General features: G+C 51.4%; 1 protein-coding gene across 5 annotated transcripts; it reads right to left on the minus strand.

The window, feature by feature from the left end:
- Positions 1–519: 519 nt before the first annotated feature.
- Positions 520–14381, minus strand: TMEM106A (transmembrane protein 106A). 5 transcript variants are annotated; one of them, XM_065577590.1, is made up of 9 exons: positions 14107–14166; positions 11755–11848; positions 7636–7875; positions 7124–7187; positions 6459–6618; positions 5745–5885; positions 5240–5283; positions 4259–4312; positions 520–2476 (listed from the first exon to the last, which is right to left on the minus strand). In XM_065577590.1, the coding sequence occupies exons 2-9, from the start codon at positions 11786–11788 to the stop codon at positions 2356–2358; spliced, it is 858 nt and encodes a 285-aa protein (XP_065433662.1). In that variant the 5' UTR covers positions 11789–11848; positions 14107–14166; the 3' UTR covers positions 520–2355. The 5 variants fall into 5 exon arrangements, with proteins under 5 accessions (XP_065433662.1, XP_065433661.1, XP_042699953.2 ...); XM_065577589.1 differs by lacking the exon at positions 11755–11848 and having other exon boundaries at positions 14107–14381; XM_042844019.2 differs by lacking the exons at positions 11755–11848; positions 14107–14166 and adding an exon at positions 12290–12632.
- Between the last annotated feature and the right edge of the window lie 1136 nt (positions 14382–15517).

Below are 15517 nucleotides of genomic sequence, written 5' to 3' on the forward strand. Positions count from 1 at the left end.
TTGCATGACTTCAGACAAGTCCCTTTCCTTTCAATTCCTTATCTGTAAAGCTGAAATAGTCACACATCCCTTCCTCATGGGGTGGGTTGTGATGAAAATGCACTGACGTACGGGAGGTGATCAGACACCAAGAAAGGCCTGTAAATAGAATTTGATCTCAGTGTGCTGCATTTACAGCTACAGAGAAACTGCCCTATAGGATGCTGCTATGCACAACCAGCCGATGAGAGCAACTCCTGCCTCAGGCCTCTGGCAGAAGTTAACTGCAAAACCCTGGGTGTCCCTGGACATTGCTCTCCTGGGAGGGGATGTTCAGCATGCGCCTTCGTGGAGGCCTTGGTTTTCCCATTTAAAACCTCCCTCCTCCCTTTTTAAGCCATAATATGCAGTGACTCCCACTGGCCAGCAGGTGTCACTGTAACGCTATGTGGAGACTGATTTCCCCAGGGAATCAGGTCCCCGCTCAGCATTCCCAGGAGTTGTCCCAGCACAGATCATAAGGAGGAAGCACCACTCTGATTTTACAAAGCCCTTTTTATTTGTGAACAGACTGATGCAGGCATATAACACAGGCACAGCCATGCCAGAGCACAGCCAGCTCTCAACGACTGTGCCGGGGCAGAGACAGCGAGAAGAGAATAGCAGAGCAGGTGCAACAACACCGCGAATACAAACATACAGTGAGAGATGATGGAAAAGGACATGAGCCAACAGACAAGAGACGCTTTCAGAACACAAGGTGCTTCCTCGCCCCTGCCTCAGGCAGGGAATTAATCCATGGGAACCTTAATGGAACATATAAACGATCAGGAAAAGACACTTAATGATTAACATGCCTCCGCTGAAATGTGCTAGTTTGGGAGCCCTGGAGACTGGACCTCTGGATCCACAGAGCAGGTAAATGAAAGGCAAGCTACAGAACACTGCCCTGCTGGGACCTCTAGGAAGGGCAGGCTCCTTGGAGTCCCTGCTGAGTGCCACCCCAGGGGCAGGGGTCTTGTGGACGGTGATTAGTTCTTTGCTGAGGCACAAAGGTTTCCTCTCCCAACTACTCTGATGCATGTTGCTTTTCCCACCATGTCCCATCTGGCTGGAGAGGCGTTTAGGGCGATGTTGGGCTGTTCTGGGTCAGATCATATGCCCAGCAATTTCTATACATCCATCCATCCAGGCAGAATGTGCCAGTCATTAGCAACGCTGGGATCTAAGGAGGGTGCTTATGCCCATGGGTCTAGCAGGCAGTAACGTGAGTGTGCATCCTCTGCCTGAGCTGTTCCTACAGAGAATGAGTCTGTACCGTACAAGGCTCTGGAGAGAGGGTGGAAGAGCGGCCAGGGCTCCTTCCCTCATAGAAAATGCTACAAATAGGTATAAACGGCAACTGTTGTTTCCTGGCATTTGCACGAACAGAGCTTTTCTTATCCAAGTAAGACTCCTGCCACTCATTAAAGTTAAACTCCTTAATACAGGAGCCCACAAGGGAGTGCCCCAGAAAATGGCATGTGCTGTGTGGAGAATGCATGATGGGCCCCTCACCTTCCTCTGCCATCTGGGAAGTAGCAATCCCTCTCCTCCCCGCCTCCATGCTGCAAGGATGCAGCAGAGTTTGATCACTTTGGGTACAAGATAGACCGTGGCCGCTGCATCGATCTGGACTGCACAACCCTTCATGCGAGACAATCCCTCTGATAGGATTAGGAAAAGTCAGGGACTGAACATACTTACCCAGCCTCCCTCGACATCCACTACACCACCCTTACCCCTCTCGGTGCAAACCAGGCAGAGTTTTAGCCCATTATTCAGTGCTTGTTATTTAAGAGCCAGAGGTTCTTAGATGTCAGTGCAGTTGGGTTTCTCCCTGCTTCGCAGAGCCGGGGTGTGATTGCTATCCAAGAATCAGTAGGGGATGCTCTCCAGCCAAGAGCGCCCACACCACAGGGCACAGGCACAAAAATGTTATTTGGCAGGAGAGCTGATTTGACCAACAGGTAATGTGTTACCTGTTCACTAGTGCAATAGTGAAATACTGCACAGGACAAGGCAGCTAACAACCTAGCAGAGTTCTCTTAATCAGTTAATACAGCAATTTCCCTATACAGTGTGCACACTCTGCTGATGCCAACCCCCATACAGGATACAAAGGGGAATTGCAAACTCAGAGCAGCGTGTTCCAAGTTCATGAAATTCTTTCAGTCTGTAACCAGGAAACAGCAGCAGACTGAACGTCTCCTCCCAAGGGAGAGCCAAATGTCCTGTTTAAAATCACAGTGGCTTGGACGAGAAGCCCCTGGAGTTGCTGTGTCCCTGGTACAACTTGCCTTTGCGACAGAAGAATGTCACCGTCCAGTGACCCCATCATGGTGGGCGGTGGTACAGCGGGTGAGGCAGCGTCGCATTCCCTCTACAGTCCACATACTTGTAGCTCTCAAAAGCCAGCTGCTCCGAGTGGCACAGGTACGAGCAGGTTAGGGTGCCCCTGCAACACACAATAATCCATTTTACTTGAACTATAAAGAGATTTGAAAGCACCAAGCTGGATCTTCTGCTGGGATTTCACTTTTCCTTAAAGTTCCATTGTGGCCTTTCCCAACCACTCGCACAATTTTCGTCTTTCTTACTCTGAAACGCCAAACCACTCACACCACAAGTCCAGGCCGAGCTGCCCCGTTTCACACATTTGTAGGGGGCTCCCTCAGACCACATTAATTTTTAAGGCAGCATTTAAGCGATCCCCTATCAGCAATCTGCAATGTTCTTCTAACACAGCCTTTAAAGCTGGACCCATTCACTGCTACAGCCTCTGCACCTCTGCCTGCTCCTTAAAGGTCATGCCAAACAAACCGAGCACTTGCGTAGTCGAAGCGACAACGTAGCGCGACAGCAGCACATACCTTCCCATTCTGTTCTCAGTGTTACAGCAAAGAACAGTTTGTACCCTACCATGCCAGGCACCACAGGGCTAACACCACTGGGAAGTGGCACAACACAGAGGAGAGGCAGCAAAGGTCACCTTCTGCCTCCTGCGAGTGACAACGATGGCCAGCAGATAGATGGTGTGACTGCAGGAGCTGTAGCCGCTCGGCCCAGCGCCACTGCAGATATTCACACCATCCTACTCGATACTCAGACCCGTCAACACTAGGTCTCAGTACCTGTATCAGAGGGGATACAGATTGTTTAACTGCTAGAGCAGACAGGCCAAACCATTCTCATCCCAGAATGTACCACAAGGACTTGACCACACTATGTCTGAGCCAGTGGTTCTCAACTTATTTACCATTGCGGGCTGCATATGCAGCCCACAATGTGTTATGTGGGCCGCATCCAATACTACCTGTATGGCCCCGAGGAGGTCACATGGGCCGCAGCTGAGAGCCGCACTCTAAGCCATGGTTCAAGAACAGTGTTGGAAATGGGTTTGTGGTCACTGCTCCATTGGCCACCAGACAGGAAACTGTCGTCAATGGCAGGTCAGTTTCTGGGTCATGTTACTGACCAACCCCTGGGAAGGATTGTGTGGGCCCACACTCACTCCCACCTCCCTAGGAGGAGGAGGCAAAGCTTTCTCGGTTTGCCTGGTGTGGGCTGCTCTCACTGGCTCATTCAAAATACAGCACAATTCACATGCAGTCAAGCTGAGTGCAATGCCTTCAGGCCATCTTCCTGGCCAGGACCTCCTCTGCAGCCAGGCTGTCTGCAGAAGATGGGGCCAGGGCAGGATGTCTGCAGAAGAGAGAATGTGCTTTGTTCCTTCACACCCTGGTGTCTCAGCCATCTGAGCAGCTGGGGTCTTTGTTCAAATGCTGAAGACCTCAAGCACGAGTCTGAGTCACTCTGCCCCAACATGGGGGATGTACAGGATCTATCCTTTGGGGAACAGGCCAAGCTCATTCTCCTCCTGCACCATTCACCCCAGACACAGGTATAGCTGTTCCCAATGCAGGCAGAAACAGTACCACTGTACAAGTCACCTCACCAACACTCTGGGTTTGCACTGCTGGAGCTCCCTGGGGCTGAAGTCCAGGCATGCTCCCCTGCACCAAGAGCTTGGGTGACTTCCCCCTTGAAATTCAAATAACTGTGACACACCCACGCCAACAGTTGCAAACCTACCTGGGGAAAGACTAATTACAACTTCGAACAGTCTTGGTCTCTGAAAGCACTAATACAAAGAGAAATCCAGATCGCCTCAGTGAGGAATGTTTGGGACCACGCAGATCAACAGCGAGTGATTCGCTTTTAACCAAACGCCACTTACTGTATGTGCAGTAGAACGTTGTGGACTTTGATTTTGATCCAGGTGCAGATGTTGCTTAGGAGACAGAAAATAGAGACTTAATTTTGCAGTACAATGTTTTCATCACACAAGACCCGTCCTGCACCACAGAGCAACCCAGGCCTGGCGAGAGAGCGCAAGCTTCTCCGAAGTGCTTCTCCGATCAGGTCTACACTTGAAAGACTTTGTCTATGTGGCTGGACCGATCGGCTTACTTGGCAAAGCACTCCTTGTATGGAGACTGCTTATACTGGCAAACCTTATTCCTTTAAGCCTTTAGCTGACAAAACTTATTCCAGCCATGCCCCCCTCCCCTCCTTGAGCAATATAAGCTATTCTGGTGAAAGTGCCATTTTGCCAGTATATCTGCATCTACATTAGGGGCTTTTACTGACGCAGCTAATTTGGTCAGAGATCACAACCTCAACAGAAGTTTGTAGTGTAGACCTGACACCCTTCCTGCAAATGCATCAAGCAGAACAAGGTGGGAGAATTCACATTCCAGCAACACCTGACATCTCCCCACCATGGGCAGAGCAGGAAACAGATCGCACAAGATGCCTGTGGAGAATCAGCAAACTGCTCATTCACAGAGATTGGGGGTGGTAGATACACTTAACTGCACACAGATGGACTAATTTGTAACAGGCATTTCCAAACCAGATTTATTAATCTGTGGGGATATTAGATTTGAAAGTGATACAGTCTTGTCAGTTGCAGGCTGGGAAAACATTTACTGCAGAAGAACTAGAAAGGAATGTAAAATGGACATGCTGGGTTTCTGTCCCAACATGATTACATACACGAAAATCAAAGGGACACATTCTCAGCTGCACTGCAGGGTCAGATAGAATGAGGCTACCGCCCAAGTTATAAATTTATGCCAGACTGCCCCTTGAGAAAAGTCCAGAAACATTAATGCTACTTTCCTGGCTGGTAAGTAAGTCTCTGAGAAATACTTACTAGGTATTATAGTCCCGTATAATACTGGAGACTGCATAATAGATCTGCAAGTAAAACAGACGAGTTAGTTGGAGATTTACAGAGATTACAGTAACCATGTACAGGTGCAGCCCAGTGAGCCGAGCACAGAGAGAATTAAAGATGATCCCATCAATTCCACACAGCTCAGAGCCAGTATTTAAAATCCAATCCACATTGTGTTGGGACCAAGTTACAACATGGCAGATCTCGACAGAGTTACAATACGCAGCATGAACCGGTGCAAGAAACACCCATATGAGACCTCAGCATTCGGTCTTTTGCCTCCCGTGTTTGCTAAGTACTGCCCTGGGCCAGCAAGTGAATGGGCACCTGGAAAGACAGGAATGGGGGGGGGAGGCAGTGAAGGGATGCTCTGCCCCTGGGGCAATAGAACTACAAGGCAACAGAGAAGGGGACCACTATTTCTCCCCACCCAAAGGGGGCCAGACATTTCGATAGGGCAGCAAGAGGCAGCAGCACCCACCTGGCTGCTGTGCAAAGGGCCGATATTCAGCAGGTACTTCTTGGTGGTTTTCCCTATCACCACGGACAGGTGTAAGACCTCAATGTCCAGTTGGGTGACAGTGACTGGGTAGAAGTTGTTGTTGGTTACATTCAACACGTTCTAAGGAGAGAGACAAACTCAGCCCGAAGCCCTCACACAGCGAGGGTAACGCGTGTGCTGGATTTCCATGCAGTGACCTTGCAGCAGCACACCCCTGCAAACACCAGTCCTCAGACACTGGTAGCTGAGCCGTGGCAATTCCCCTCTGCTGAGGATTGTCCCAAGGAAACACCCAACATCGCATTTGGGTGAGAGTCACTAGCTCTTTACAGGAGCAAAGCTGCTCACCTGCCCCAGAGCTGCTCTGGGGATCACTTGCCCCCGCTCTGCTCCCTGTCCCGCAGTCATGGCTGGGCTGAAAGCGGAGGAAAGATGCAACACACAGCGACAAAATTCCCAACATTTGTTACATAGCTCACTTCCACCCAGCACCATCACACACTGCTCCAACATGCCTCATTTCTGACGGGCCACTCCAGTCTTGCCTGCTGCCCCGCTATGTGCGCACAGCTCTGCCACCTAGCTCCCTACTGACCTGCCGCGCTATCCTCAAGGCTTAGAAGTGAGCCAAGCTATGGACTGAGAATGAGATACGAGCTCAATGTCACCGTACGCGCTGCGCTGGGAACTCACTGTCATGTTGAGATCGATACTGAGAACGGTGGAATTAAAGGCAATGGAGGAGGCATTCAGCCCTGCGGGCTGCACAGCAATGGAGCGAGGGAACAGGAAGAAGATGATGAGAGAGGACATCAGCAGGCAAATCGTCACGGCAAGGGACACATAGAGCTTCCTGCAAGACAGCATCAAAGGATCATAACTCGCCTGGTCCAGCCCTGTCCTGCAGCCCTGACTCTACAGGGTTGGACAAGCACAGGGTGGCACGAGTGCCAGCTCAGACACAGTAAGCACCAAGACATGAGGGCCTGCAAAGGGATTGTGCAGTAGTGGCAGCACGTTCACGTTGGGGCCAGGAGGGGGTGGGTTTCAGACCCAGAAACATGCTGCTTGTCACTGCTGGAAGTCAGCAGTCCCACATGGCCCTTTTCAAACAGAACTAGGCCAGAATCCCAGCCCACAGTCCCTCCTGCATCAAGAAGTGCTACTACAGCCCACTGCCAACACAGGACAGATGCCCTGCAGGCATCAAAACCCACTGCAGCTCGGGGCCCAACGAGCAACGAAGCTTTTAAATGAACCTCTGCAAACAGATTCCTCCTGTAATGCTGCGCCCCCCAGCTGCACCCATTTAAACGCAGCCAGAGCATTAAAAGAACAAGGGAGAAACAGGACTTTACGTTCGTCTGGGCTTCAGCCTCTGGTCACCGTATGGAATCAGAGCCACCAACTGCTTCTCCTGCTCTGAAAGACAGAAGATAAGAGGCGCAGGTCAGAAGAGATGCATCGCACTGGGTGCAGTAGTGAACAGGGCACATCAGGCTGCAGTTTAGGGTCCATCAGCATTCTCGTTACAAATGCTGCCCCATCAGAGGGATGCAGGGGTCTAACTCAAATAACCCTTGTTGGCTTCAGCCAAGCACAGAGACAGACTGAGCTTGGCTAACTTGGGGCTGCACGGATACCTTCCAACAGCCCCAGGTCTTGCACTGATTAACGCAAGATGGAGCCGATCGCAGGCTCTCTCTTTAGTACAGAGATGGAGCCTGCAGGTCACAGCATGCAATGCTCCATCATGACTGGTGTTCCATAGGACGCACAGCTGAGCGAGACGCAACAAGCAGAGGTCTGTTTGGTGAAGTGCCTGGAAAGGCTGGAAACCACTGACCAAGCACACACAAGAACCACCTACCCCTGGGGATCCTTCCCGTTCCCTGGCACGTTGGGCAGTTGATGCAGCCCCGACTCACAGTGCCCACACAGGGCATGCAGGATGCGGCAGAGTCTCCTCCATTGATAGTGCCATAATTGGTGACTTCATCCTCATCAGCCGATTTCCTGCGCAGAATCGATTTCCCTCCCCTCTCCTTCTGGTCGGAGACCTTCCAGAACCGGGAGAACGTTTCGCCCATAGTTGAAAGAGAATTTTTCACTAGATCCAAAACCAAAAAACATTCCAGAAAAAAGTCTCTTTATTAATCAGTCCTGCTAACTCTTGTGTTTTTAATAGCAAATATTGCACTAGTTGGAGTACTTCCTGAAACCCCACCTCCTGGAGTCACGGGAATGTGTCAGAATCTCAGCTTTCAATTTAAAAAAATTAAAAGTAAGTTTTTTCTAGCCCTAGTGGTTACAGGGAAGAAACTTGACTCGAGCGTGAGCTAATGGCTACAAAAACAGAAGGTAAATAAAAAGAACCCTGTGTGTTTTGCTTTTTCCAATCTCATTAATTTTGGGGGTCTGACTCATGAATTTTTGAATTCTAGGGGGTGGCAGCATCACTGCAAAAATCTACAAGTAACAATTCCAAGGTTCTTTTCCTATGGCAGATCACTCACCCAATTGGCAGCAAAAATACTGGGCACACACACACGCATGCGCTCACTTTTGAATGCATCAACCCCTCACCAAACTTAACCTTACTAAACAGATGCCTAATTAAAATCAGATCAGCATTTGTCTCTCCCCTTTAGTTTAAACCAAAATGACTTCTCAGATCCTCTTCCTGGTTCACTGCAGCCCCTTGCAATCAGAAACTGGTGAATCAGCTGTCAGAATGAGCCCACAGCCAGGCTTATTATTAAAGAGAGTTTGCAACAAAAGAAGAAAAATAGCAGAAGTGAAAGAACAATATTCTACCACCAGCCCATGTGAATGCAGCTTCCTCCATGATGTCAGCTGCCAGCAGAAAGGGGCGAGGATTGCTCTCTAGTCTAGGCAGCCTTGCTTTAATGACTGAGAGACAGGCTGCTTCTCGACAGAAAGGGCCTAAAGGAAGACTAATTGCACTCACCGAGAAGGATGAGAGGCTGGATGTAAAGAACCACTCTTGATTCTTGCTTGAAACGCGCTGGAGAAAAGAACTTGGGGATGTGGGGTGCAACACCCACGGACACATCCAGACCTCTCCTTTAGTCCCCAGACCTCAGAGACCAGCGCTGCTGAGAGCTCAGCGTCAGAGTCTCAGCAAACTCCGCTTATATTTACCAGGTGGAGGCAAGCAGGGATATTCCTGGTGACAAAGGAAGCCTTTGGACTTCATTCAAGTAAGGAGGTAAGATAATCAACAGTGGTGCAGTGGTTTGATCACAAGGGGATCTCCCCACAGCAGCTCCCTGAGACCCCATTTGCTGAGTTACTGCATCCACTGCGCACCCAACCCTTTTGCAGTCCTGCACTTTGGAAGGTTGCAGGGGAGAACATGGGCCCTGAGACCGGAAAGATTCCAGTGACTCTGCAATTTTTGATCCCAGGCTTTTCTATTAAGGACCTATCCCTTAGCTCTGCAGCGTCCTTTGGAAAGCCAGGCCGTGGTTCTCAAACCTCATTGCACCATGACCCCCTTCTGCCAACAAAAATTACTACGTGACTCCAGGTGGGAGGGGGCCAGAGCCTGAGCCCCCCCACCCTGGGCTGAGTTGGGGGGGGCAGAGCCCTGCTGCCCCAGGCTCAAGCCCTCCAGCTTCAGCCCCAAGCGGCGGGGCCCAGCGAGTGTAACGCTGGCCCTGGTGACCCCATTAAAATGGGGTCGCAACCCAGAGTTTGAGAACCGCTGAGCTAGAGGCTTCAAAGATTCCTCTGGCCAGTTCGGTCTCAGCCTCTTACCCTTGCAAATTTCCCCCTATTAATACTTGGACTTTGTTTTCCTGTTCCAGGAGTAAAAAATGAGGAGGAGGAATTAAAGAGGTGGTTTTTCATCAACTAGGACAAAAGACTATAGGGCCTGGGAAACCCCTGCTGATGTCAAGGGAAAGCCAAGCATAAGATTAACCCTTTCCTTTGCTGATTTGCAGTAGATTAGAACAGCACTCTTAGCTGTGACTTTCATTCCCAGTATAAAATCGCTCTTATATGCTTAACCCCTGAGGGAGAGAGCTTGGGCTGGTGTGGTTTGCAAGATACAAAAAGATGGTCTAATAATGTATGTAGATAATCTGGGTGCTGGGAAGAAGCCGCACTGACTGTGTAACTATTATTATTTATACAGTACCGTGTGCATGCATGGCACTTCACAAACAAGAAAAGAGCAACTCCTTGATCAAAGAACAAAACACATTTGAAGGATGGTGCTGGAAGCTGATAAACGAGTATCATTTCAGAAGGCCCAAAGGACTGACAGCTTGCTGCCTATCACAACAGACAAGTGCATCACTAGTGATGCTGCATGCAAATGCTAGGCCAAAGGGGCAGGAAGGCTTTGCTTGTTAAAAGCAGCAACCTGGGGTGGAGTTAGTGAAGGCAGCTCTAGAAAATAATAAATGGAAGAAAGGGGAAGCGGATGGTAATGTATATGAATTAGAAGTAAGGAACTGTAGAAAATCAATAAGGGAAGCACAAGGAGAAATCTATGGCCAGCAGAGTTAAGGATAGTAAGAAGTTTTTTAAAATATATTAGCAAAAAGAATCCTGACAATGGTATTGGTCAATTGCTAGATGGAAACAGTAAAACTCAGTAATAATGCAGAAAAGGCAGAAGTGTTGGATAAATATTTCTGTTCTGTATTGGGGGGGGGGGAAAGGGGGACGACAAATGGTGCAGTCTCTTCCTAGAGTGATGATAACACACTTTTCATTCCAGTAATATCTCTGGAGGATGTTAAACAGAATCTACTAAAATCAGAGATTTTTAAATCAGCAGGTCCAGATGACTTACTCCCAAGAGTTTTAAAAGAGCTGCTGAGGAGCTCTCTGGACTGTTAATGATGATTTTCAGTAAGTCTTGGAGCACCAGGGACGTTCCAGAAGACTGGAAGAAAGCTAATGTTGTGCCATTTTTAAAAACAGTAAATGGGATGACTTGGCTAATTACAGGCATGTCAATCTCACATAGATCCTGGGCAAGATAATGGAGCTGCTGATATGGGCCTCAATTAATAAAGATTTAAAGGAGGTAATGTAATTAATGCAAGTCACTAGGGGTTTAGAAAATAGATCCTGTCAAACTAACTTGGTATCTTTTTTTGACAAGATGACAAGTTTGGTAGATAAAGGTAACAGTGTTAACGTAGTATACTTAGACTTCTGCAAGGTGTTTGGCTTGGTATCACATGACATTTTGATTAAAAAAATCTAACAATATAAAATTAACACAGCACACATCACATGGATTAAAAACTGGTTAATTGATAGATTTCAAAATGTGAATGTAAACTGAATCATTATCAAGCAGGTGTGTTTCCCGCAGGGCTTTGGAGCGGAGCCCGGAGCTGGAGCCCGGAGCAGCTCCGGAGCAGTGGAGCTGCAGGTTTTTGCCTGGAGCTGGAGCGGAGCCAGAGCACAGCTCCAAAGCCCTGGACTCCCGTGGGGTCCTACAGAGACTGATTTTCTGCCCTAAGCTATTTAACATTTTTATCAATGACCTGGAAGAAAACAAAAAAATAATCACTGATTAAGTTATTTACCAAAAATTGGGAGAGTGGTAAATAATGAAGTGGGTAAATCACTGATTTAGATCGCTTGGCCAACTGGGTGAAAGCAAACAATGCGTTTTAATACAGATAAATGGAAATGCATCCATCTGGAAACAAAGAACATAGACCATACTAACAGGATGGGGGACTATATGCTGGAGAGCAGTAACTGAAAAATATTTGGGGAGGCATCATGCTGGACTGCTGCTGGAATACTGTGTCCAGGTCTGATGCCCACAATTCAAGGACATTGATAAACTGGAGAGGGTTCAGAGAAGAGCCATGAGAATAATTAAAAGACTGGAAATGCTGCCTTACAATGACAGACTCAAGCAGCTCATTATTCAGCTTAACGAAGAGCAGGTTGAGGGGTGACTCGATTACAGTCTAGAAGAACTTACACTGGAACAGAAATTTGATAATGGGCTCTTCCATCTAGCAGACAAAGGTCTAACATGATCCAATGGCTGGAAGTTGAAGCTAGACAAACTCAGCCTGGAAATAAGGTGTGTGTTGTTAACAGAGAGGATAATTCGCCACTGGAACAATTTAGCAAAGGTTGGTGTGGATTCTCCATCACTGACCATTTTTAAACAGAGACTGGATATTTTTCTAGAAGATCTGCTCTAGGAATTATTGTGGGGCAGGTCTCTGCCCTGCGTTATGCAGGAGATCAGACCAGATGGTCCCTGTGTTCCCTTCTGGCCTTGGAATCAGATTACTGGCCTCCAACAGGTACAGCAGAAGCCCCATAGGAGGCAACACTGCTTCCCCAAGAGGGAGATTGTGTCTGGGTTTGGGAACTTCTACCACAATTTCTGTTCAATTCTCTCAGTCACACGGGGTTTCCTCGGGATGGGCAGCAAAGGGGTTTGAACTACAGGCTGGTTTGGCAGGGATGACACAGCTCTAGACATCCAAGGGTGCCATTCTCACCTCTGCAGTGCCTACTAAACACGCTGCCATTCGCTTGCCTGGTTAGTATTGAACGTCTGCCCCGCCATTTGCAATAGTACGGTCCTGTAGGCCGCACCAGCACCTGTGCCATTCGCTCCTCTGTTCCAATGTGGTGTTTGTGAGCTTGCGCCAGTGGCTAGGAAGGAGCAGGACCCCTTTTCACAGGCGCCTATGGGGTGGGGTGGTGGGGTTGCATGAGATTTTTCAAGCTCAGCCCTTTTATTCGTGACATGTTTCTTGCTGACAGGGCTCATCGGTTTCCTGCTTCATTAGGAGCCAGTTTCAGTGTTTTCAAATAGAGCTATGTCATTTCCTACAGGCTCTATGGGGTGAGGGGAGGAGGTAACAGATTTGGGGGTTGGATTTATCTGGCAGGGATCCCCCACTGCTGGCTCTGTGCCTGGGGAACAGGGCACCAGTGTATTGGAGGCAGGAGGTGCCAGGACAAGGGGAGCAAGTTACAAGTATTGGGGAGGGGGCAAGGTTCCTCCATGGCTAGCTCTGGGCACAGGGCTGGGGGTGGCTGGGCCTTAGCATGTCTGTAGAAGGAGCTGGGAGTACAGTTCTGGGTGATGGGGTCCCCCACACAGGGCAGGGCCCCCGTGGCTGGCTGGGGGTGTCTGTGGAAGGGAGCTGGGGGTACAGGGAACAGGGGACAGTGCTGGGGTCCCCCACACGGGGCAGGGCCCCCCTGGCTGGCTGGGGGTGTCTGTGGAAGGGAGCTGGGGGTACAGGGAACAGGGGACAGTGCTGGGGTCCCCCACACGGGGCAGGGCCCCCCTGGCTGGCTGGGGGTGTCTGTGGAAGGGAGCTGGGGGTACAGGGAACAGGGGACAGTGCTGGGGTCCCCCACACGGGGCAGGGCCCCCCTGGCTGGCTGGGGGTGTCTGTGGAAGGGAGCTGGAGGTACAGGGAACAGGGCGGTGCTGGGGTCCCCCACACAGGGCAGGGCCCCCAAGGCTGGCTGGGGGTGTCTGTGGAAGGGAGCTGGGGGTACAGGGAACAGGGAACAGGGGACAGTGCTGGGGTCCCCCACACGGGGCAGGGCCCCCATGGCTGGCTGGGGGTGTCTGTGGAAGGGAGCTGGGGGTACAGGGAACAGGGAACAGGGGACAGTGCTGGGGTCCCCCACACGGGGCAGGGCCCCCAAGGCTGGCTGGGGGTGTCTGTGGAAGGGAGCTGGGGGTACAGGGAACAGGGAACAGGGGACAGTGCTGGGGTCCCCCACACGGGGCGGGGCCCCCATGGCTGGCTGGCTGGCTGGGGGTGTCTGTGGAAGGGAGCTGGGGGTACAGGGAACAGTGCTGGGATCCCCCACACGGGGCAGGGCCCCCCTGGCTGGCTGGGGGTGTCTGTGGAAGGGAGCTGGGGGTACAGGGAACAAGGGACAGTGCTGGGGTCCCCCACACGGGGCAGGGCCCCCCTGGCTGGCTGGGGGTGTCTGTGGAAGGGAGCTGGGGGTACAGGGAACAGGGCGGTGCTGGGGTCCCCCACACGGGGCAGGGCCCCCATGGCTGGCTGGGGGTGTCTGTGGAAGGGAGCTGGGGGTACAGGGAACAGTGCTGGGGTCCCCCACACAGGGCAGGGCCCCCATGGCTGGCTGGGGGTGTCTGTGGAAGGGAACTGGGGGTACAGGGAACAGGGGGCGGTGCTGGGGTCCCCCACACGGGGCAGGGCCCCCATGGCTAGGCCTGGGACGGGGGTACGTTGGGGACGGAGGCGCGGCCAGTTTCCGGGTCCCCCCCAGGATCCTCCCCCGCCCCGCGGCCGGCCAGGAGCCAGGCCCGGTCTCTTACCCCGGCGGCGGCTCCTCCAGGCCCGCGGCGGCAGCAGCCGAGCCAGCCCCGCTCGGGGCCGGGGCAAAGCGGAACCAAAAGCGCCTCGGGCTGGGGGCGGGCCGGCCCCGCCCCGGCTCCCCGCCCCCGCCGGCAGGTGCAGCCCGCGGGTCCCGCCCAGGCGCCGCCGGCCCGGGGATCCCGCCACCCGCCGAGCCGCTCCCGGGGAGCGGGGCCCCGAACCGCCCGGGCCTGGGGCCAGTCTGGGCCCGGCGGGTCGGGCCTGCGCGTTTCGTTTCCCCCGCGGCCGCAGTTTGTACAGAGACCAGCCAGACCGGGTCCGCCCCAGGGCCCGCCCAGCCCCGTGTCCTGTCCGCCCGTGGCCAGTGCCCGGCGCCCCGAGGGGATGAACAGAACAGGGAATCACCCAGTGACCCATCCCCTGCCGCCCTTCCCGGCTTCTGGCACACAGAGGCCAGGGACACCAGCCCTGCCCAGCCTGGCTACTAGCCATGTATCCTCCAGGAATGTATCTAGTTCTTTTTTTAACCCTGTTATAGTCTTGGCCTTCACAACATCCTCTGGCAAGGAGTTCCACAGGTTGACAGTGGGGCTGCTGAGAGCCATTGAACCAAACGGTAAACCCTGCATATAATGGAAACTACTTCAACCCCCCGGGGGGGGCAGCACCCTCAATTCCAGCACGTATGGCCCATGCATCTAAGCACCCTTTGAAATCCCAGCCCCACCCTTGGATTTTACACAGCAGGAACAGAGCAGCTCTACAGCCCCTCTCAGCCCACTAGTGGGTTTCAGAAGTTTCCTTACACCTATGACCCACTTCCTCATAGATTCTAGGACTGGAAGGGACCTCGAGAGGTCGAGTCCAGTCCCCTGCCCTCATGGCAGGACCAAATACTGTCTAGACCATCCCTGATAGACATTTATCTAACCTACTCTTAAATATCTCCAGAGATGGAGATTCCACAACCTCCCTAGGCAATTTATTCCACTGTTTAACCCATCAAGTGGGCCCTTTGGAGGTGGAAATGTATTTCTGAGGTTAGGACCAGGGAGCAGTAGGGAAGCATGTCATTCTCCCACACTCCCACAGCAACACCAGGGGTGTTTTTGTGCAGGTGTACAGCAAGCCTGTAGCCTCATCAGTCCACTGCCAGGGATCAAACTGTGCCCTTTAACAGAAAAGAGAAGAAACTTTATGCTTATTTGCAGAATTCTGTACAGTAGCAGAGGGTGGTTTAACATTGATATTACCACCACTGGCAGATTTGGTGCAGACTGCACAAAAATTTCACTGACAGCAGTGTCATAGGAAGATTGATGCTGGCTGAGAGACGAGGATGTTTCAGGGAAGTTGAAACAGTAATTAGATAGAAAGGAATAATACAAATAAATACCAAATGGATTTTAC

The sequence above is a fragment of the Chrysemys picta genome, chromosome 24 (genome assembly GCF_011386835.1).
Source record: "Chrysemys picta bellii isolate R12L10 chromosome 24, ASM1138683v2, whole genome shotgun sequence".
Classification (NCBI taxonomy): domain Eukaryota; kingdom Metazoa; phylum Chordata; order Testudines; family Emydidae; genus Chrysemys; species Chrysemys picta.